Source organism: Danio aesculapii, chromosome 8 (genome assembly GCF_903798145.1).
Source record: "Danio aesculapii chromosome 8, fDanAes4.1, whole genome shotgun sequence".
NCBI classification, from domain to species: Eukaryota; Metazoa; Chordata; class Actinopteri; order Cypriniformes; family Danionidae; genus Danio; species Danio aesculapii.
Window position 1 is genome coordinate 40,962,216 of NC_079442.1, and position 21,153 is coordinate 40,983,368.

The window sequence follows — 21,153 nt, forward strand, 5'->3', positions numbered from 1 at the left end:
TAATACAATATACAGTCGAAAATCCAAAAACAAGACAGGGAAAGGAAATACACAGTAATGCACACTATAACAGTAATACAAGACTGAGCAATGGTTGAGTGCGAATGTAGTGCTAATATAATCAGTGTAAATAAATGATCTGTGTGTGTGTGTGTGTGTGTGTGTGTGTGTGTGTGAGTGTGTGTGTCAGTGTGTGTGCGTGTGTGTGTGTGTGTGTGTGTGTGTGTGTGTGTGTGTCAGTGCCCAGATTGATATCAGTTTGAACTGGCACAAAGCATGAAGGGATCGGTCTGGATGAATGTGTGTGTGTATAGATATATACAGTGCTCAGCATATATAAGTACACCCCTCACAAATCTATCTTTTAAATTCATATTTGTAATAGGAAGCTATGCAATATTATAATATCTAACACAATAACTTACGATAATGGTCCAAAAACTAGTACAGCCGAATTTGTATGTTATAGAAAAATATTAAATACACACTTTAAAAAATAGGAAAAATCAAGAGAAGCAATAACAATAAAAAATTGAGTTGACATTTTAAAGGTTGTAATTATTTTTGCAATTTTTTGCTTGAATTTAATTGTTTTATCTTTCAATTTCTAAATTTGTTTGGTGACTAAAATATTATTTTAATAAATATATCTGTTTAATAAATCTGTTTTGTTTAAATGCACCAAAATACATTGCCTATATTCACTATATAGATACAAATAGATGCAAATATTCATTTTCGAAATGTATATAAATACAGTTGAAGTCTTGAAGTCAGAATTATTATCCCCCCTTTAAATGTTTTTTTCTTTTTTAAATATTTCCCAAATGATGTTTAACAGAGCAAGGAAATTTTAACAGTATGTCTGATAATATTTTTTCTTCTGAAAAAAGTCTTATTTGTTTTATTTTGGCTAGAATAAAAGCAGTTTTAAATTTTTTAAGCACCAATTTAAGGTTAAAATTATTAGCCCCTTTAAGCTATATTTTTTCAATAGTCCACAGAACAAACCGTTGTTATACAATAACTTGCTTAATTACCCTAACCTGCCTAGTTAACCTAATTAACCTAGTTAAGCCTTTAAATGTCACTTTAAGCTGTATTGAAGTGTCTTGAAAAATATCTAGTCAAATATTATTTACTGTCATCATGACAAAGATAAAATAAATCAGTTATTAGAAATGAGTTGAAAAAATAGTCTCTGCGTTAGACAAAAATTGGGGGAAAAAATAAACGGGGGCTAATAATTCAGGGGTGCTAATAATTCTGACTTCAACTGTATACAGTTTGTCTGGTGGGTACTCCAGCTAATACTTAACACATTAACACCTCTAGCTAATACACAACACCTTAAGTGTAAAGAAAGTAATAGGTTTCATTATTTTAAAGTGGCTTTATGTAAAGAAGTCCTAATTGCTATAAACTGTAAAAAAAAAAAAAGTCCCGTGAAGTGAAATGTGCATTTTATTAATTCTATGTTTGATGAAGAGAAGGTGCGACATAGAGTAGCTCATCCCATTTAAAAAAGCAGCCAATATCGTTTTGCTTCATCCCCACTCTGCCAGTAAGAGTGGTTGAGCTCAAGCGCATCAAATGGGAAACGTCTTGAAGGGGGCGGGGCGTGTCAGATACTAGAGAAGATTTGATTGGTCACGATTTGATAAGAAACTGAAGTATTTGGTGACGTGAATAAAATCGTTGATCGATTTAGGCGGAAGTGACAAACTACAAGCTTTACATGTTCATATTAGTTTCATATCTCCTAAATGGAATTGTGTCACTGTTTTGGTGTAAACTAGCTTATAAATATCCTAAAAACTAACAATACTGATACTAACATCTAAAAAACTTTATTTTCATTTTTATGGCACCTTAAAATGAAATAAATAAATGTATTTTGGTAGTAACCATAAGTGAAAATGTAAAATTAAATTAAAATATGAAACTTTTATGATTTTTATTCATTCATTTTCTTTGGCTTAGTCTCTTTATTTATCAGGGGGTCGCCACAGCAGAATGAACGCCAACTTATCCAGCATATGTTTTACACAGCGGATGCCCTTCCAGCTGCAACCCAGTACTGGGAAACATCCATACAGTCTCACATTCATACACTACGGCCAATTTAGCTTATTCAGTTCACCTATAGTGCATGTCTTTGGACTGTGGGGGAAACCAGAGCACCCAGAGGAAACCTACGCGTACAAGGGGAGAACATGCAAACTCCACACAGAAATGCCAACTGATCCAGCTGGGGCCCGAACCAGCGACCTTCTAAGTGCTAGTGCTAATCACTGAGCCACCACACCAATTTTTTTTTACATGAACATATTTATCCTCTATAGAGCTACAGTATGTTTAACCTTTATACACATTTGACCCAAAATGACCTCAATGACTGCAGCTAATCCACCACACTGTTGACCTCTCTCCGCTCTGCTTTTTATTATACATGAGCTTGAGAGATTTGTCATTGTGTCTCTGGTTTGTCCCTCTCCGCCTATCATCTGGCTCTTCCACAAGTGTCCTCTTCACAGCTCCACTGCAGCGTAATCAATATTGCTGTTGCGGGACAGTTTGGCAGCGCGGCTGTCGCTGTAGATTCGCACCTCTCCTGCTGGGGCTGCACTCTGATGCCCACAAGTTAAAGAGGAATAACAGGCGTCCATCACCACCTGATGTGCTGTGTAAACCGTCTCTGACAGCTCGCTGAGAAATATGCTGTCAGATTATGGATTATTTATGGTTACGGGCACTTGTTTGCTCTGGTTTTATTTTCACTGCAGGTGAATAGGGTTAAAAAACATTGCTATATATCTCTAGTTGATTAATTGCTGATATTTTTTTATTGTACGTTTTTGGAAATGTAAATATGCAAATGAGGCTTTGCTTATTTAAATATGCACTCATTTGCATTCATTTCCAGCATAAAATTCTAAACGTTGGATGAAGTCAGGTGCAAAATTCTTGTTTTATTATTACTATTACACATTACTATCAGAGGTTTTTACAAATAGGATTTTGAGAATTTCTTTTTATCTCGACATAATTCAGAAAACGCGGCAAACAACCAGAAAGGAAATTAACTTTCGCAATTTTTGAATGATAATAAGTTTAAATGTAATCTGGCAAGTTATTTATGAACAAATAATTATGTACAAATACTACATAACGTCAAAGAGCTTAGAATCACCAAGAGGTGACCTCAATCACCTCAATAGAACGTTCCATTGCAACAGCAGCGCCCAGCAACAGCCCAGTAATTCCGCCGTTTTGGAGTGAAAGTGATCGGCCGTCCATTGGATCTCATTGCTGTCGCAATAACAAGCAACTATTTAACTGATTGTATTTTAATTACATTACAACATCGATGCTGTAAAAGGAATCGTATAAAATGGGGAAAAAAAACTCACAATAACAGGTCATCGGAAGTTTATCAGTATGGGAACAACACTAGCTCCGCATATACCCTATTGGAACAGCAACCAAGTGTCACCTCTTGGTTATTCTTTGAAAACGTAAATATGAATAAATTTGTATTTATTCATTAGGATTAATCCCTTGAGATATACCATCTCATTTTGAAGGGGGTCCCACAGGTAATTGCAATCATACACTGACTGGCCACTTTATTAGCTAAACCTGTTCAACTGCTCGTTAACGCAAATTTCTAATCAGCCAATCACATGACAGCAACTCAATGCATTTAGGCATGTAGACATGATCAAGACGATCTGCTGCAGTTCAAACCGAGCATCAGAATTGTGAAGAAAGGTGATTTAAGTGACTTTGAATGTGGCATGGTTGTTGGTGCATGCTAGTCTGAGTATTTCAGAAACTACTGATCTACTGTGATTTTCACGCACAACCATCTCTAGGGTTTACTGAGAATAATCAGAAAAAGACAAAATATCCAGTGAGCGGCAGTTCTGTGGGCGCAAATGTCTTATTGATGCCATAGGTCAGAGGAGAATGGCCAGACATTGTGTCAATGCCACGGCCTACCGTGAGTATTGTTGCTGACCATGTCCATCCCTTTATGACCACAGTGTGCCCATCTTCTGATGGCTACTTCCAGCAGGAAAACGTGCTCTGTCATAAAGCGCTGATCATCTCAGACTGGTTTCTTGAACATGACAATGAGTTCACTGTACTCAAATGGCCTTCACAGTCAACAGACTTCAATCCAATAGAGCACATTTGGGATGTGGTGGAAAGGGAGATTCGCATCATGGATGTGTAGCCGACAAATCGGCAGCAACTGCGTGATGCTATCATGTCTATATGGACTAAAATCTCTGAGGAATATTTCTAGTACCTTGTTGAATCTGTGTCACAAAGGTTCTGAAGGCAAAAGGAGGTCCAACCTGGTATTACTAAGGTGTAGCTAATAAAGTGGCCAGTTAGTGTATAAAAGTAACACACGAAGACAAAAACAAAACACAAATTACACCCCGGTAAAACAACAACAAACAAAAAAACATTAACAAAAGGGGAAGTCATAGTACATAGTATATTCATAGTACTCAATAAATAAATAAAAACAATAATGCACAAATTAGTGAATCAATTTACCATATAAACAACAACAACATCCTCAGGAAATACAAAAAAAACCCGTCCAAAGTAAAATATGGCAGTAAAGTTTGCTTAAATGATGCAATGGATTGAATGTTAGCAGGTAAATTATTCCTATACATTCTAAATCTGTAAATATGTTGTATGTAAATGCATATTTATAAGAACAAATTCATTTTGAGGAAAGGTTGACTTTAAAAATATGTATTGTGATTGAAATCTGCAGACAGATTTTTTTTTTTTACATTAGAAATATTTTATAAAAGGCCAAACAGCAAAAACTGACAAGGGCATAAAAAAATTGTGTACCTGTATTGTCTAGCCTTAAATGGATAGTTCACCCACAAATGAACCAAAATGTATTATGTCATCATTTACTCACCCTTCAATTGTTTAAAACACTTTTGAACTTTTGAACACAAAAGAAGATATTTTGAGAAATGCTGGTACCCACTAAACTTCATAATTTTTTTCCTTAATATAGAAGTCAATAGGTCCCAGCAATGAACATTCTGCAAAATATCTGTATCTGTATACAATTGTATTCTGCAGAACAAAGAAACTCTTAAAAGGTTTACAACCACATAAAGCAAAGTAAAGGATGAGGTGATTTTCAGTTTTGGGTGAAGTATCCCTTTAAATACAGCAGCTGAACATGCCAGTGAAACCATGCCAGAAGCGAGGATGCCATCAGTCAATTATAAATTTGGATGTCAGGCTGTCAGCGTTTGTGGTCTAGTGTTTGGATTTTCTTTTAGCGCTGAAGGTCAAAGACTCTGTTCCAGGTGTTTCAGGCTTCACTGTGGTGTTGTTATTGATTAGCAAGGATTTTTGCATGTCGTGTAGTTTTGGCCAGACTCGTCTCTCAGTGTGTCTTAAATGAACAGGAAAGGCGTACAGAAAAACACACTTTAAATTAAATCTTGCAGGTAAACATGTTGATGGGTCTAAAAGACAGGAATCATGTGGTCATGAATAAGTGGCCTGTGAGTGTATAACGGCATAAATATAAAAAATGTGTGCGTCAGACTCCATGTTGGCTATTAATGTATTCCTGGTCACAACCTAAAAGCAGAAAATAACAGATTTACATTTATGTTTACTAATTACATGCAGATTGACAGCGTGACACAGATGTAGAACATTCTTGAAATCAGCAGTTCAGTAAAAATGTAAATGATGTTCTTGTACACATGTCATCGCCGTAGCCCTGAAATCTCATTTGCATCTACTTGAGATTCAAAATAAGTATTGGGAAAATAATGACAGATTCTTCGTTTATGTGGTGAAAAACTTAATATGCAAACTTCTGTACTGCCCTTTGCTTCTTGTCTTCCTCACAAAACTCTGTAAAGCTTTTCTTCTTTTTTTCTCTTTGTTGAATCACCACTTCTTCAGAAAAACCATCACATTCTTGGTAGTGATGTCTCATGTCCCGCAGGCCGGATTCTTATTCAGTTAGTAATCCCTTAGATTTGGTCTGCATTTTTTCCTTTCTTTTTTTTTTTTTTTGTCACCTACTGCAGCGGGCCTTGAAAAATCATAACCAGAGGAATCCAAGGCCTGTGTGCATTCAATGTGCAGTTAACGGATGGCTGGTTGGAGGTTGCCAGATAATCAAACTAGTGTTGTCATGATGTATTGAACTTCAATACAACACCTTCGCTACCACAGGAAAATATAGTACAGCCTTAATTAAAATAACAATATTGATGCTAATCTTAATTTTAACCAAGTGTTAAAACGTAAAGCAGTGTTAAGTATTTTTACTACTTATCCAGTCAGGCCATTTTTTCACAATTTCACTTGCATGGAGAAAATTTTGACAGATGAAAAAAAAAATTATAATAATAATTAAGGAGTTTAAATAAAATAACATCCCAGTGAAACTATGATTCTAATAAATTATCCCATGTAGCATTCTAATGCATTTCACAATTCTTAAAGGATTGGTTCACCCAAAAAGGAAAAGTCTGTTATTAATTACTTAGCCTTATGTTGTTCCGAACCCTTGAGACCTTTGTTTGTCTTTAGGACACACATTAAGATATTATAGGTGAGATCACCGTGCTCCTGGCTGCACACAATGTACTGATCGAACTTAAGTAATCTGAAAAATGAGTTACGTGTGATAACAATGGAATGACACAAGGAAAAAGTGCTGAACTACTGACATGTCTTTAATACTTTATATAAAAGGCTTTTTTTGGTGATGGCAGCTTAAAGACTCCTCTCATATGGAGAATGAAGTCACATGCATTGTTCAGATGTGAGTTTTTCACAAACTTCAACAGAGTGTAAAAATCTCAATGCTCTGTTGGTCTCATCTTTCAAATCTGATCTTTAATTAGTATTTTCTATTGGATTCAAGTCAGGTGTTTGGCTGGGCCATTCTACAGCTAGATTTTCTTTCTCTGAAAGCATTTGAGAGTTTCCTTGGCTGTGTTTTGGATCATTGTCTTGCTGAAATGTCCACCCTGGTTTCATCTTCATCTTCCTGCTAATGTAGATGTTAGCAGCTATTATACATTTACAATGACGAAGAGCAGAGGGTTGCTAAAGAACAACTGAGAGATTTCAGCTGCTGCCTGGGCTTTCACTGCCTTTCTACACCTCCCTTTCTTCATGTATTTAATACTTTTTTCTTGTGTCATTTCATTTTATTATGCATAATTTAATTAGATTTAATTAAATTTTTTATTTTTTTGAGTGTTACCAACTTTGGCTGTAAATTTCTAGTCAAGAACACCTTTAGAAATATGTTTTCTGAGAAAAATGGTGATGTGTTGAATACTTATTTACCCCACTGTATAAACAAAGTAGGGGGCTCAAAATTGAACCCTGAGGGACACCAAATTTAACAGTGATGATTTTGAATGGACATTAAGAAGTGCTCTCACACTAGCACTTTTGGTCCGCAACCGGGTTCATTTGACATCAAAATATGGTACATTTACAGTAGCTAGTGTGAATGTGTCTTCTAAACTCAGGTGTGCACCAGTGAACCGTACCTGAGTCCACCAGAAAGAAGTGGTCTGGGGTACGGTTCGTGCAAACTCGTGTACAGTTCACTTCTAATTTGAATGCAATCGAACTTTAATTTTCATAACATTCATTCTTGTGTCTGTGTATCACCTACCTTGGTGACAAGTGGGACTGACCCAGTGAAAACAGTGATAATGTCTGCTTGTCTCCTCCAAAAACAACTTCTGCAGACATCGCGTTATGTTCTGAACGTTTTAAATTTTTTTTGCGGCAGTGGCTCTCAGTATTTTGGGTTTGATAACAAAACCAAAAGGTTCAGTAAAAGCAGAACGACCATGATGTGTGGATGTCTCCTTTTTGGCGCTTTGCTCTCGTGGCCGTCACCTAGCAACAGCTTTACACAAAACATCAGCTTGATGACACAAGGTTACCGGGTTCAGAAGGAAAAAAGACGGTGTTAACACAAACCAGCCGAGAAGGTGGCTAGAGGGGACAATCAAACTTGGGTCCAGGCAATTGAACCAAGTGTGAAATCACCTTAAGAATTTTCTCCCTCAATTAGTTACTTTCATTTTAGATTATGTTTTAAAAACATGTATTTTAGCTTTATTTGACTTTATTTAGCCTGTCTGTTGAACATGTAGAGTGTTGCAGTTTTTAGTATCGATATGTATCGAAAACTCAATACTTTTGTCAACACTAGGCCCCGCTCGCTCTTTGATATCTCTCCCATAGTTTGTCTTCTTTATTTTAGGATATGAACACTCATTAGTATTCTTGCGCTGTTCCTAAGGGTATTTGTAGGGAGGCAGAGAGAGAGGGTGGAGGAAAATAAACACGACTTAGATTTTTCTCCACTGTAAAAGTTGTGCGGGTCGACAGATCCCTGTCCCCTACTGTGCCTCCTCGTTTTGGGCAAGATCAAACACTTCACAAACACATATCCGCTTTCATGTACTAATACTGTTTAGCTGTACGGCCCGTTTTAGCAGCTGTAATGATTGTGAAATGAGGGTCTCAGCATTGGATTCGGATTGCATGCTGTGATTTCCCATGTTACACGTGCCCTTGGGCTGAAATGTGTGGTCGTTATGGGGTTTATGCAGATTGGAAACTCCCCAGAAGATTCACAGCATGGGAAAGAAAAAAAAAAAACTGAAAGTCCAGTTCTGCTGTTTGACCTTTAAAATGCTGTAACGCCCACAGAAGCAAGTGGAAAGGGGACGACAAATGGCTAGGAAGCAAAATTCAGTGTTAAACAGTGACATCTTGTGGATGATTCTTTTGATGCATTTGTAAATTAATTTTTATGTTAATTTGCCTGATAACACAAAAGACGACATTGAGAAAAACCACAGTATTTTATTTAATTATTGTATTTCAACAGAACAAAGAATTGTGCACCTTGTAAATTAAATATTATATAAATATATAAAGCATAATATACTAAGTAGTAATTAACACAGTATTTCTAATTATATATTTTTCTTCTGGATAAATAAATTTTTTTTGTTGGAATTTTTTAGTTTTAGGCTGGAATAAATAAACCATAAAAAAATTAGGTACAATATTATTAGTCCGGTTTCACAGTGGCGCAGTGGGTAGCACGATCGCCTCACAGCAAGAAGGTCGCTGGTTCGAGCCTCAGCTGGGCCAGTTGGCATTTCTCTGTGCAGTTTGCATGTCCTCCTTGTCTTCTCCTTTTCTCCGGGTGCTCCAGTTTCCCCCACAGTTCAAAGACATGCGGTATAGGTGAATTGGGTAAGCTAAATTGTTGGTAGTGTATGTGTGAGAATGAGTGTATGGATGTTTCCCAGTGATGGGTTGCAGCTGGAAGGGCGTCCGCTGCCTAAAACATATGCTGGATAAGTTGGGAGTTCATTCCGCTGTGGCGACCCCGGATTAATAAAGGGACTAAGCTGAAAAGAAAATGAATTACAAATACTGTCAATGAAAATGGCTTAATATTTTGTATCAAAGTACTTTAGCGTCTGTTTTTTTTTTTAGTTTGAAAATACTGTAAAATTCTTTGCAAGCAGTCTACAGTAAATGATGACATCTTAAAAATGAGGCCCACGATTGGTGCTTCCTCAGTTATTTGCCTAAGCTTGAGATCAGAACAGAAAACTGAATGAGTTAAGTGGCAGAGAAAAGCTATTGATACTAAACACTGTTTACTTCTTCGGTTTAATGATGAAGGGATTGATCCAATAGACCTATTGATGGAAGGTTTGCAAAGAAATGTCATGCTCTCTTGTAAACGTATTTTGTAGTGTTTTTGAAATACAAAAATACAGTATTTTAATTTGATACATTTGTAGCTGTTGTGTTTTGTAGTTTATTTTGATACACTTAAAATTGATGTATTTGGTATTTTATTTTAAAATACATTTCAATGTATTTTTGCCCATTCCTGACCCCATTATGCTACTCAGTTGGACTTAATATTTTAAGGCCTTTAAACGATTTAAGGCTTAAAACAGTTTCAATCATTGACTAGAATACAGTCTACTAAACTACAGGATACTTTATATTCTGTGGCTTTATGCTGACGCAAGAGCAATAACTGAGTTAGTGCTGCCATCCAGTGGCGGTGTGTGGATCTGTCCCAACACACAGGGAAAGTACAAAGTATAAACCTATTTGATTACTTAGGTGACTATTAAACTGCTAAACATTTAAACTGCTAAAACAAAAAATACGAACATAAATTGTGTGGCCAAAATCAGTTTCAATCAGGGCAAACTGCGCAAACTGTGGCGCAGGGGTTAGCGCAGTTACCTCACAGCAAGAAGGTCGCTGGTACGAGCCCTGGCTAGGTCAGTTGACATTTCTGTGTGGAGTTTGCATGTTCTCCCAGTGTTCGTGTGGGTTTACCTCACAAAGACTTGAGCTATAGGTGAATTAGGTAAGCTAAATTGTCCCTAGTGTATGTCCTGGTCCTCCAGGTTGGGGGTTGAGCGTTGAGCTAACGACCCACCTCGTAAAAATTAGATGTTACAAAACACCAACATGATGCGGCTAAATATCAACTTCGATATAAAATGGCCCTGGGAGTAAGTAGGTATTTAATTTTTTTTATTTTTTGAAGGGGGCCAGGCTCGTCTTCCTTCATTTTTGTCCTCGACTGATCACATACCTGCTCCTATTGCAAATTGATTGCTTAATTAATGCATCTAAAACATTTACATCTTCTTTTTTTCTTCTGAGAGGTCCAGGTTCTCATTCTTTTTGAATTCTTTTCCAGGAAAAATGTGGGCAGTCGGAAGAGAAAATTGCCCACCTCTAACTACACTTTACTGGCCACAAAACGAGAGCTGGTGGAGCGAGAGCCAAGCCCCATCAACATGCCTGGAGTGGAGCGAAATGTCCTGATGGAAAACGGCATCGACAGCCACACGTTTGAGAGCATCAGCGAGGATGACTCTTCGCTGTCGCACCTCAAGTCTTCCATCACCAGTTATTTCGGAGCGGCCGGTCGGCTCACCTGCGGAGAGAAGTATCAGGTTCTGGCTCGCAGGATCACACCTGAAGGAAAGGTGCAGTATTTGGTGGAGTGGGAAGGAACTACACCTTACTAAATGTCACAGAACGGAGGTGTGGAGCAGATGGGCCGCGTCACACATAGTGATTATACTTGCATTGCTTTTTCTCAAAGTCATAGTTCAGAGTTCTAGTTTTGTTTACGTCATTTTCCACAAACTACATGTAGTATTTTTTTTTAATATATGCGTTTATCTCATCTGCGATGGTAAAATCAGTTTTTCTTGAAGTCAGTGTCCTTTTAGGGCACTTTAAACATCACAAACCGGATTCAGTGTAGTAACAAATACTAACCGTACGCAGTATGACAGCTGGTTTCATTATTAGGTAGGACACAATGGACAGTATTATTCAATATGAAGTCATTTTATTAGTTTTCAGATATAAAGAGAGTTCACCCCCATGAATTCCAGGATTTCAAAGTTCATATCATTAAGTTTTGAGTTTAAAGGAATAGTTCACCATGAAAATGAAACGTTTTCATAAATTACATATGGCCTTTTTGTTTTAAACAAACACAAACTGATGCTGAATCACATCCTGGCTCTTCACAGATTTATAATGAAAGTGAATTCTGCCCGGATTTTTAAAGCTCCAAAAACCACATTCATCCATCATAAAAGTATTCCATACAAGTAATATGAGTTATTAAATACCTTCTGAAAAATGCCCACAGTACAATCAAAACTATATAAACTACAACAACTGCTGTATACACATTCAAGTCGAGTTACAGTATACGAAAATAGGATTCAGACTAAGTTGGCTGAGCAAAAAGTTTTATATTCTGATCCTATACGTCAAACTTTTCTTTCAAACTTTTCATTTTAGACTTTTAATCCCTGATAACTGTTTTGATTTGCTCTAATATATGTGCTCTAGCTTTTTCTTTGTCATACATTGTAACTTTCTTGTGAACGGCAATCATAATAAGGCTTTAAATATGTGTTTATATGTCAAGAATCTATTGATTCATTTGAGGATGCGTTAATTTAAACTTTGGAATCATATGGATTATTTTACTGAGGGATGAATGCTGCTTTTTGTAGGTTCAAAAACACGGGCACCATTCACTTCCATTATAAAGCTTGAAAGAGGCAGGGTACTGTTTAATATAACTCTCAATTTGTTTGTATGAAGTAATTATGAATTTTGGGTGAACTATTCTTTTAAAGAATCATTGAGCACTTATCTTCGAAAGTAGTTTACTTAAAGTAATTTGTTATTTCATTCAGTATTTCGGGAGCAGGAATATTTATAGCGATTTGTACACATTTTGTTAAGATTAACAATACAGCGGTACTTTTTAGCCATGTTAAAAGAATTAGTCAGCACTTTCGTTTGTCCTCTTCCACCATCATTTTTGAATTTGTTCTAGGTGGTTATATAACCAAAGTGATGCAAATATTGTTTTGAGAAGATTGTTTTCTATTTTATATGCTTTTGTATGTTCAGATTGGATAAGCAAAAGGAAACTAAACGTGCAAAGTGATCATTTGCGTTTCATTTGCAATAGATTTTAGGCTCTTTTCAACATTTGCCCACAGATGACCGTCAAATTTATGTTTTCATACAAGATCTCCAAAGATTGCTGTTATATTTGAGATGGATTTGGAAGTGGATATGGCCACTTATGTGACGATTCGAAAGCTATGTGAAGTTTTAAAGCTGTCAGATTTTGTAATTTGACTTGATTAGTTTTATAGTATACAACATTATACATATAACTTTATTATTTACATGTATATAATTGGATATAAGATTAGCCCCATTTTATTATTGCACTATTAACTTGTTTATCAGCTATGCAAGCTATTATTGGATAAATTGACCTATATTTTCTAATTGATTTTAAAGGGAAAAAATGTATACAAAGATATTTCTAAGATTTACTTTTTACTTTTATAACATTTGCCCAATGGAAAAAGCATTTGTGAAACTGAATGGAAATTGCGACTGTTTTGTTAACAAAATACAATTTTTGTTGTATTGATCACATTTTGTTTGTCAGCTTGGTCACATTTCAAGAGGAGTTTTATATTTTGGTTACAAGTTTAACAAAGTTCAAAAGAGAAACAAGCTATAGTATTTGTATAAGATTAAAATGAATTAGTTTTGAATGCTTTTATGACTGTTTCTACACATCACACTCAAAACCATACCTTCTAAACATGTTTGTTTTGTGTAACAATGTTCAAACATGTTAAATGTGCAAACTTACATGTGTCATTATTCATTCATTCCTGTTGCAGACCATTAAAACAGTTTGTCAGGAATACTTTAAAGCTGTCTTGTCTATCTACATTTACACGTGTTGAGATTTTTGTATTATTTGTAATCATGATTATATATTTTTTATTTGTCTCTGGGGTTTGAATGAGCATAAAATTCCATGACTGTATGCTAAAAAATTTAAATATGTGTATTAACCCATATATGCATATCTTGAGGTTAAACTTGTATATTAATTACATAAAGTGGACGTTTTTGGTAACTTATTTAATATTCATAAGATGAGCCTTCGGTTTGTTTACATTAGTTGTAATAATAATAATAGCTGGTTTCAACCAATCAGCAGTGGTGTAAAGTAACTAATTATAAATACTCAAATTACTGTAATTAAGTAGTTTTTCTCAGGAAGTGTAATTTACTAAGTCGTTTTAAAAATGTGTACTTTTACTTTCCCTTAAGTACATTTTTTAATGCAGTTTGTACTTTTACTCTACTACTGTCCTTCAACCTGCAATCACTACTTTATTTTTTCTTGTCTAAGAGGTTTAGAACAATCAGTCCTGTGATTCCTGTCCAATAAAATGGCGCATAGAAGGTAAATCATATCATAATGGACTACCTCAAGACGTGTGATTTATAATTGCAGCAAACTGGAATCATTAAAATTGTCCAAGATAATGTTCAAAATCTTTACACGCATTGACCCAGAGACTGTTTAGATGCATGTCACTTATGAAAAGATGTCGGATGTTTACTGGATGATGACTGAAATGGGCTTAAACACCCAGCAGGCACAAGACGTCAGATTGACATTGTACACTAAACGTCATGGGAACGTTGCATTTTGTTTGAAAATGAAAATCGGGTTGATGTCAGACCTCAACATCAATGTACAATGTCCAACCTAACATCAACCAAATATCAACGTCCAATGATGTTGCAGCTTGACGTTGTGTGGACATTACCTCTATCAGACGTTGGGTTTTGTTTGCCATTCCTGATGAATAAATGTCAGCATTCGACGTCAATATGATGTTGGTTTAAGATGTTGGCTCAAAGTTGGATTTCGGTCACTTTCTAACACAACCTAAAATCAACCAAATATCAACGTCATTTGATGTCATTATTGATGTCCTTGGACGCTGGATAGATGTTGAATTTTGGTCACCTGACATCACAACCTTAAATCTAACCTAATATTAACATCTTATGACGATGTGTGCCTGCTGGCCAATAACTAGATGAACTACAGAATGTTACGTTTACACACACATGCACAAATTACAAGCAAATGCATCAGCTTTTAACAGCGTACTTTTGAAAGGTCTACTTTTTACTCCTACTTTGAGTAATATTTACAACAGATACTTTTATTGTACGTGCACTACATTTTTTGGCAAGTAAGGGTACTTTTACTTGAGTATGATTTTTCAGTACTCTTTCCACCACTGCCAATCAGTGAGCGTAAAATAAGTTGCGTATTTAGTATTCATAAGCCAGGCCTTCACGAGGACGTTGTTTACCTGAGAGGAAAACGATTAAGGCAAAAGTTTCGGTGAAATGTGTTTTAATACACTTCATCGTTGTGTAGAAGTAAGTAAGAACTTGTTAAATGTACAAACTGAAGCGTGACCTGTTTTTTTTTTTTTTTTTTGGTACCTTATTTAATATTCATGAGACAAGCCTTCGTTTCGTTTACGTCAGTTGCTATAAAAGCTGGTTTGAACCAATCAGTGAGCGTAAAATAAGTTACGTATTTAATATGCATTCACGACGACGTTGTGTTTACCTAGAAATTATTAAGGCAAAATCTCAAAATTTCGGTAAAATGTGTTTTAATACTGTTTATCGTTGTGTAGAAGTTAGTAAGTAACGTTACCTGTTAAATGTCCAAACTGAAGCGTCCACTCGTGAATATTTAACCCTTTTGGTAACTTATTTAATATTCATGAGACAAGCCTTCGCTTCGTTTACGTAACAAGCTGGTTTCAACCAATCAGTGAGTGTAAAATAAGTTGCGTGTTTAAAATTCATGAATCAGGCCTTCACGAGGACGTTGTGTTTACCTTAGAGGAAAATGATTAAGGCAAAATCTCCAAATTTCAGTGAAATGTGTTTTAATACACTTTATTGTTGTGTAGAAGTTAGTAAGAACTTGTCAAATGTCCAAACTGAAGCGCCCATTCGTGCTTTTTCAGTTATGTGTTAATTTATAAAAAGAAGAGAGAGTTTTGTGTTTGTCGACAGCTTTGTTGCTTTCTTCGCTAGAGAGTTTAATCCGGTAATTTAATTAAGGTATTACTGTACATTTCCCCTCGTGTCCCCTTCACTCTCAGTCACGAGCACGCGCGTCTCAATAAAACGGGTCAAGTCTGCACGCGCAGAGCAGCGTCATCCGGTTTATATTATAAAAACGTTCTTTTTGATGACTCGTTTAGTTATTTTGAGGTATCTGTCAGGTGTATAAATGTTTAAGAACGTTGTTTCTTGAGAACTGGACACTGACAAGATGTTTGGTGGTCCTACCCCCATATCACCACACATCACCCGCTGTCAGCACCAGGGATGGATGAGGGTCACAGGTGAGTAGTATTGGACGAAAATAGCTTTCTGAACGAGTGTTGTGTGACTTGTGTGAAGAAGTAAGCTTGCCTTCTTAAACATATATATGTCATTTAAAAAAATACAGTTAGTATGCAGTAAGAGCGTAATTGTAGTCCTTATCATGTAGCCACTTATATGGTAGTCTGCATTATTTGTATGTTTTTGTGTTGTGTTTTATTTCATGTACACATCTTAGTCATACATAAAGCAAAAATCGTTGCATTAAAAGTTACACTTAAAAGTTTACCCTTATGATAAACCTTTTAGTAGATTATAATATACACTGTAGTGTTTTTGAACCATATACAGTAGTAGTGTATTATGCTGTATATATCATAGTTACAACATTTAGTTAATGAATGATTCAGTATTTAGTGAAATCGTCTACTCATAAACAAACTAGTACGCTTTAATGTTTACTACAGTAAACTCTGCAGTTAATATCCCATGGTTGTAGAAAACTGCAGTATTGGGTAGTTTGTTAATATTGCTTTAGTTGTTGTACCACACCAATTATAGAATTAGCCTACCAAATCAGATTAATCAATGTACTTTACTATAGCATGGTTCAAAATCACTTAGTATTTGTTTATTCTAAATTACTGTAATTTTCCATATGGATTTTTAAACTTTTTATCATTCATATTTTCACACTTAAAAAAAAAAACTCAGATTAGGCCATGAAATATCAGGGATAATTATTTCTCTATGCAGTGGATTGGCATAAAACATAATCAACTACAAGCATATATAAATACAAAAGAGCAATAATAAAAGTTAAATAAACAGTGCTTTATGTTTTAATGGGGAGTGTAACCGTAGTCAAGTACAATGGAAATAAAATAACATGGTCGTCATTGTATAAATAATAAAATTAATACTTTTAATCTTTAATAAACAATCTAGTTTTGTGATGTGACTATTGCGGATACACGCATTGCATTATCAAATATACCAAAATATAAAGCCCTTTACAGTATATAATATATAACAATTATTTAATCATTTTCATACAGTCCCACCCACATGCACACTACAAACCTCTATTGTTGCTTAAAAATGTATTTTTATATGCTTGAAGAATATGCTTGAAGAAATTGAAGGCTATACTTTATTATTGAATCAACTTTGCACTTTGCTTTTATATAAAACAGTACTCCTGCAGCTGAAAAAAATAGGCCAAGCAGGTAGGATTGTTCATTCATAGACAGTTCATTCTGTGCGACAGTTGGCTTCATGACCAGTAGGTCACCTTCTTTTAGCAGCTTAGACACAAACTTCTAAAGGTCTGCCGTGATTGTAATTGATCTGTAAATGCCTCTTATGCTATTCTCATTTCCTCATACTTAATATTCAAAAATGGTCTTTGCTTTACAGACATGAAAGGTTCATCAGTTCACTGGTTATCTTGTGGACAGCCACTTTCAGAACCAATTGGGTGGCAGGTGAAATTTTGCTTGGTTGCAGAATGCCAACTAGTTCTTCTGGACAAGAGAGAGGTATACATTTTATATGATCATTTATATGTATATTTCATTTATATTATAATAATACTTAATATTATTATTATTATTATTATTATTATTATTTTATTATTTTTAATAAAACTTAGATGTCAATACCACAGCTGTAAATTTACACTTGGTAAAGGCTAAATCATAAATATTAACTATAATTATGTGACATTGACATTATATAGTAATATAGATACATATAATTTAAACATTTTAATGCATAAATAAATGTTTTATATATAAATTAAATATTATTTTTTGTTGTATTAATTAGTGAAATTATACATAATAAAAACAACATACTTATTGTGACCAGTGCTTATCAAATTATATAAACCAATAAGTGTTCTAAGTTAAATATTAATAAATTTTAAGTAATTACAGGCTTCTTGCTGACATTACTTTTGTGTGGATTTATTATTACACTGAATAACATTTGTAATAGATGTTTACCGTAGTAAAAACATCTGATTATCATTATATTTGCTCAGAATATGTAATTAAACAAGGCTCATTCTAATGTATGGGGAAACTAATTTTAAAGCACTTTTGATTTATTGTTGAAGACAAAATTATTAGCCCTCCTGTGAGATTTGAATACTTTTTAAAACATTTTCCAAGTGGTGTTTAATGGAGAGTTTTTCTTTTTTTCCTTTTAAACATAATAGTTTAATAACTTAAAACTAAGTTCTATTAACTTATTTAGTTTGTATTTGCCATGATGACAGTTCATAAAATTTTACTAGTTATTTTGCAAGATACTAGTATTCAGCCTAAAGGGCAATTTACAGTTTTTCTCAGTTGCTTTGGTGCATTTCTCACAAAACTATTTACTTTTGCACAACAGGTAATGCATTTCTCAAAACAGTCATTTGTGCACATCATAGTAGCAGTTTCTCATTCCTTACAACAAATTGCAAATGCTTTTGAACATGCATCAATCGCTTTCATACAACTCTCTGCTGTTTTATAAATCTGTTAAAATCTGTCAATCAAATAAATAAAAAAAAAATCCTGAAAATGTGTTCTAAATTGAACAATTTCATGAATGATTTAAAGACCTATGTACATTTGAAGTCAGAATTATTAGCCCCCCTGTTTATTTTTTCCTCAATTTCTGTTTAACGGAGAGAAGATTTGTTTAACACATTTCTAAACATAATAGTTTTAATAACTCATTTCTAATAACTGATTTATTTTATCTTTGCCATGATGACAGTAAATAATATTTTACTAGATATTTATCAAGACACTTCTATACAGCTTAAAGTGACATTTAAAGGCTTAAATAGGTTAATTAGGTTAAATAGGCAGGTTAGGGTAATTAGGCAAGTTATTGTATAATGATGGTTTGTTCTGTAGACAGTTGAAAAAAAGTTTTCTTAAAGGGGCTAATCGTTTTGACAAAAAATTAAAAACTGCTTTTATTCTAGCCGAATGAAAACAAATAAGATTTTCTTCAGAAGAAAAAATATGATCAGACATACTGTGAAAATTTTCTTGCTCCTTTAAACATCATTTGGGAAATATTAAAAAAAAGAAAAAAAATTCAAAGGGGGGCTAATAATTCTGACTTCAGCTGTATGTTTTAGGTTCAGTTCCAATATTCTATTTAGAGTTGTGCACAGCTCTACCCAGAGTAAGTTTATGTTTGTTGTAAATAAGGGTGTATTTATTCTTTTGCACAATGCTGTGAATAAATTAGAATTGTAAAGAGAATATGCAGTAAAAATGTGAAACATGCATATTCAGTGTCTTGTACTCAAATACCTCACTCAATGCAGTGATATCTAACTTTACCGTAGTTTTCAAATGGCTGTGCAAATATTGTATAGTGCTGTATTGAGCATTTTCAGGAAGTGTCACCACAATCTGACCTTTTTTGCATTGGAAAAATGTACTACACTAAATGTAAATACTGTAAGGCATTTCTCTAAACAATTAGTCATTTGTAAACATCATACCAGTTTCTCATTCCTTCCAACAAATTGCAAATGCTTTGGGACATGCATCAACTACTTTCATACAACTCGCTGCTGTTTTATAACATTATAATTTGCTTATGTCGTGTCAGTCAAAATTAACTAAACTTGTGAATGCTGAATAGTCATTCCATATAAAACTAATAGTCCTCATTTCATTACTTGAGTCATTACATACAAAAATGTTGAACTAGCTGTCAAAATCTGTCAAGCAAATTTTATAAAAGATTTTAAAACTTTTTTTTTCTGAAAATGTCTTTTAATTAAACAATTTCATAAATGATTTACAGACCTGTGTATGTTGTAGGTTCAGTTCCAATATGTACTGCAATATTGTTTACAGTTGTGCACCGCCCTACCCAAAGGAAGTTTATGTTTGTTGTAAATAAGAGTGTGTTTATTATTTTGCAGTTTGTACTAATTGTTTTGAGAAATGCATTACCTGTTGTGCAAATGTAAATAGTGTTGTGAGAAATGCACCAAAGCGACTGAGAAAAACGAAGTTTTTGGGCAAGTAGGGATATGTAATAAGGTAAGCCATTGGACAACAGTGGTTTATTCTGTAGCCAATCAAAAAATATTAACAACATTCATAGTTGTAGTTTATTCCATCCAAACTAAAAGAAATAGAACTTTCTCTAAAAGAAATATATAATGTTAAGCATTGAAATATTTGAGAAAGATAGACAATTTCACAGTACAGCTAATCAGTTTGTCCTCGACTGTACATTATTATGGCCTAATATTTAATAGTATCCTTTGAACTCAAGGGGGCAGCACACATCAACAAGTACATAGTGACAGGTTGGAGCCGAAAGGATGAGCTTTATTTAGCCCTACTTATACTGTACGTCTTCATCACTACTAATAACTAATAAATATCTCTCTGTGATCTGTTCTTAGATCAGTCCATTGCTGTTTCAAGAGCGGCGTGCTGAATCATGCACTGTATGGCTCCTGCGCCGCAGCACCAGCATCCCTGAGGGAGTTCAGCTCCGTAAAGACCAGAGCACACAAACCAGAAACACCAGTGAGTAAATCTGCCACACACACACACACACACACACACACACACACACACACACACACACACACACACACACACACACACGCACACACACACACACACACACACACACACACACAGAGAGAGAGAGAGAGATACATATACTTGTATATCTATCTTTATGGAGGCTTCCTAGACATAGTGACTCTTTACACTGTAAACAGACAATATATTCTATAACCCTTACCCCAGAAGTTTTATAAACTATTAATTGTTTTCATCTGCATTTTTACATTTTTAAAATGCTTAATTTTGTTACTCATAAGCCATATTTTTTGCATACCAAATGTCCCCACAAGTGTAGTGATACCAGTAAATTTTGACCTCATGGGTAATTTTTTTTTTGGTGAACATACACACTTGACGTTTTTTGATACACATACCTATACACACCTGTGGCAGTTGTTTTATTTTATTTCCATCAGTGGTGAGTTAACTGAGAATGTCTGAGAGACTTTCATCATTTGTGCTGCTGTTTATCTATGCTGCTCTTACTGATTAATATTTATGCTGATTTTACCAGAAAAATAGGTTCAAAATAAGTCATTTAATAAATAAAGTCAGGAGTGACTTTTGCAGGTTAATAAAATGTTGGTACTTTTTATCTGAACTTGCTCACATTAGAAAGTAATGCTTATGAAAGGGCTAT

At 34.7% G+C, this 21,153-nt stretch overlaps 1 protein-coding gene across 1 annotated transcript in view; it reads left to right on the forward strand.

The window, feature by feature from the left end:
- phf19 (PHD finger protein 19) overlaps positions 1–13,391 on the forward strand; it is a 71,301-nt gene extending 57,910 nt beyond the window's left edge. The window contains exon 15 of the mRNA XM_056463981.1: positions 10,811–13,391. Within this exon, the coding sequence (XP_056319956.1) occupies positions 10,811–11,144 (334 nt within the window). The 3' untranslated portion in view covers positions 11,145–13,391. The remainder of the gene's footprint in view (positions 1–10,810) is intronic.
- Positions 13,392–21,153: the final 7,762 nt, after the last annotated feature.